The sequence below is a fragment of the Lupinus angustifolius genome, unplaced genomic scaffold (assembly GCF_001865875.1).
Source record: "Lupinus angustifolius cultivar Tanjil unplaced genomic scaffold, LupAngTanjil_v1.0 Scaffold_233_2, whole genome shotgun sequence".
NCBI classification, from domain to species: domain Eukaryota; kingdom Viridiplantae; phylum Streptophyta; class Magnoliopsida; order Fabales; family Fabaceae; genus Lupinus; species Lupinus angustifolius.
In genome coordinates, this window is record NW_017727101.1 from 2,255 (window position 1) to 6,131 (window position 3,877).

The 3,877-nt window shown below is 32.3% G+C and overlaps 1 protein-coding gene across 1 annotated transcript; it reads left to right on the forward strand.

The window, feature by feature from the left end:
* Positions 1-495: 495 nt before the first annotated feature.
* Positions 496-1,543, forward strand: LOC109340694. Its single transcript, XM_019578412.1, has one exon. It carries the CDS (start codon positions 795-797, stop codon positions 1,353-1,355), a length of 561 nt encoding a protein of 186 aa, XP_019433957.1. The 5' UTR covers positions 496-794; the 3' UTR covers positions 1,356-1,543.
* Positions 1,544-3,877: the final 2,334 nt, after the last annotated feature.

Consider the following 3,877-nt stretch of genomic DNA (forward strand, 5'->3'; position numbering starts at 1 on the left):
GTGCCGACCTCTCTAATAGTAGTAATGGAAAGGAGTTGAACTACCTTTTCAAAACCTCAAATAATTATGATGCAATATATTCTGTACATATACGACAGTAGATATATTTTTACCATTTATTTCTATTAATTTTTTTTTGAAAAATCAAACTAAAAATCATATAAATAAATCAAATTTCTCTCCGACGTATAAGAGTTAAGTTATTATTTTTCCTCTTAAAAATAAAATACTAAATGTAACAACTTATTATGCTTAAATGGTAAAACTCTCCTATCATATTTTTTATTCATTTTAATTTTAAGGTAGTCCTCCTCCCAAATTTGGAGGTTTTTACTTTTTTATTTTTACACCGCCTGATAAGTGTGTTTTTAATGGAAAAATGTAATAATAATATAAAATGAAGGTATAAAAGTATTATTGTTTTTTATTTTTCTATGTATTTTTAAGTAACAGTCTTGTTTTTTCTAGTAATTAAGAGGAGTCTGACTCGAAAGATTTGACCTTTTGGACATCACTTGAGATTGCGAGCCTCACAAGTCACAAGCATCTTAGCCACCGACTTTACCATTGGCCCTTCCTGCCTCCATCATACACCTCCAAATTATTAACCCCTCAAGAATTCCAGATGCATTTTTTTCAATTTGTCCAATATAAAACGTCTAAAACACCACTTTGAGAAGAACGCAAGGAAGCTCCCATGGACTTTCATTGAAAGTGTAAACACACACACATGCCTCCATTATATAAACCAACTTTCCCATATTCCAAATAACGATGTTATCAAACCTTACAAAATGGGAAACCTAGGACGACCTTTCACTAAGGAAACGTATAATGTTGTTGGTCGTGTCAAGCTCAATGGTCGATGCAAGAAACACCCCAAACATAACCAATCACCGGGTGTTTGTTCTCTTTGCTTGAAGGAAAATCTTAATCATCTATCTACTTCTAAATCACATAGAACGAAAACATCTTCTATCAATGTTTGTTCTTCTAGCTCTTCTTCTTTGTCATCCTATTATTCATCATGTTCGACTTCTTCTTGTGCTTCTCCAATGCATTGTTTCCATTTTACTACCGAAGGAAAGAGTACTTCTAATGCACGATTTGTTTCCTTCTTTTTGTTGAGTGGGAAGCATGGAATAACAAAGAGCAAATCAATGGATTTTGTACCTAGGAGAAACGATCGTGAAGGTGAAGGTGATGTTCTTCATCATGCTCATAAGAATATGAATGCTAAGAAAAGTGGGTTTTGGTTCGAGTTGCTTCGTCTTAAAAGCAAAAGAGCGGAGGAGAAGGACACTAAGCTGGTTCGTTTTATGTCTATAAGAGAAACAGTGACCGTAGCTAGTTGAATATGTTGAGCTTGAGCATTTCTCGGTGATGGTTTTTTTCAGCTCTTTTTATTTCCTGTGGGTTATAGCCTTCAATGTTAGTTCTTATTTCCGATTTCTTTTCTACAAGCACAAAAAAACGTAGATATTGTATTGCATTATATGGATGTCTATACTGCATACTATATATATAATAACTAGAATTGCGTATAAAAATTTCATATACGGATCCGTAACAAAAATAATATATATTATTCGATGATACTATGTTTATATTCCAGAGTCAGATATTATTGCTTTTAGATTTGATTCTTCATTTTTTTTGGAAGGACTCTTCGAAATATTTGTTGCTTTGCTGGCAGTTTTAGTTGTAAACGAGATGATAGGACGAATAATATTATTCAGTTTAGTTTTCTTGCACATTAACAGCTAATGTGTGGAACTGAGTATATTAATTACTTGAATGTTTTTATTGAGTAATTAGAATTCAATTATTTATAAAAATATGTTCATTAGAATTGAAATTTACCCAAAAAATAAAGATTATTGAGTGCATAAAGTCATCAACCCATCGAGTTATTTTCGTTGATCTTAGAGCACACACAATGATAAAAAAATCGTTCATAACAAAATAAACATGTTTTTCGTCCAAGTTTACCATTGCAGATGAGTCGTTCTTATTCTTATTTCATCACGGTAAACTAAATAAGCATAGTTCTTAAAATTGTGAGTCAACATTAAAAAATGAAAAAATTGTTATCAAATAAGAAATATAAATATAGGGTAGATTTGTGAGGTCCATTTAAGAACAAGAATAGAATTACACCATTAAAAATATTTTGACTTAAGTTGTTGAAAAATATAAAATAATCATTAAGGTCATTTAAGAATGAAAATGTGTGGATTCTATTATAATCCTTTCAAGAGAGATAGTTAGATATATTTTTTTACTATGGAAAAACCATGTTTATACCGTAATACATGACAGCTCGTGTGTAATTTAAGACCAGTAACATGGGTCCATAACTCCATACATGTTCCTTCTAGCGATTTCACTGCATGAGCTGTAAAATTCAAGCTGTTGAGTTGGCACCACAAAGCAGAAAACTAATGTGTTCTATGTCTGGGACGCGCATGAAATTAAAAATTGGAAATTATTAAAAGCAAGCAAACAAATACTACCACCCTGGATCCATTCTTTGCGACAATTTCAAATAGTACAGGCTATATATGCAACACAAAACTTTGTAGTCACACTGCAAAAAAGTGATTAAAATACTTACCAAAAATATCATTGTAAACAATTTTAATTTCATAAGGCATAATACTTAGGTTTGACTTTTGATACACAAAATTAGAAACAAATACTCTTAAGATACTGCAAATCATGGCACCAAGTCACATGTTTCAGAACTTTTTTTATCAGAAAAAATAAAAACTTCATTGATGAAATGATATGGCAGAGGTACCAATAGTACAACAGAAAACCTCAGGAGAAAACAAAAAAGAAGAACCAAACCCAGACCTCAAAACACCCAACCAATCCCTACAAAAGCCTCAAAGCATGAGACAACAATCGTTGTTCACTCTATTGGCAAAAATACAGACAGCCTCACAACCCTACTCTGTAATCTGCCCATAAGTTACTGCACAAAAATTTGAAACCCTACCAAGATGAAGATATCTAAAACATACAGCATACATCTCCAAAGCCACCAATTCTTAACAGTAACAGAGAAAACATTGTGTTGGATTATGAACCCACTCAAATAAAGACATAGTACCATTCTTACATTTACCTCTCATCCAAAGCCATGACCTAAGCTGAACTTCTACACAATATCTGATATCATACACCAACTTCACTATCCCTAAGCTATCCCCACGTCGCCTTCAATATAAGGTTTAGTCGTCATTTCCTTTTTTATTTAAGACACATGGACGTTTGTTTCATCGATTAAAAATATAATGTATTAAAATGTGGTAAGAGTCATTGAAAAGAAAGTTTCTACCTCTCCCGATTGATTTGGAGTCGCCACTACGTTTTTTGCGGTTAAAACGTAGAAAACTCTATAGTAAGCCCAATTAGGATAATATGGTCTTTAAGCAGAGATTCTGAGCTCGGGAGTCGATTAAGGATCGGGGAAGGTATTAGCATCCCATCCGCCCGTATTAAAACGGTACCCTCGCTAATAACATGGACTTTCATACCCTTAAAAATTATTCATTTAGAAATTAAATTAGTAAAACATTATATTTTTTATTTTTTATTATTGAGCCTGACAATATTGACTTTGGTCCTACGTACCCCTATTAAGGGGATCAAGGCTTACGTAGTTCTAGTTTAAAATTGTTTATTTAATTTGGTTAATTGTTAGTGTTTTGGAAAATATCGATAAGTTTATAAATATTAGTTTGTTTAATTTAAAATTGTTTAAAATATATATTGGTTTTGATTTAATAGGACTAATAGTTTAGGAACGGTGTTGGTCTTCTCCTCATTTCTATGGGAGTTAGAGACGACTCGAACCATAACCTCACTA

What these genes read in the sequence shown, in the direction of transcription:
- LOC109340694 (XM_019578412.1), top strand. Translation starts at nt 795, where the DNA reads ATGGGAAACCTAGGACGACCTTTCACTAAGGAAACGTATAATGTTGTT.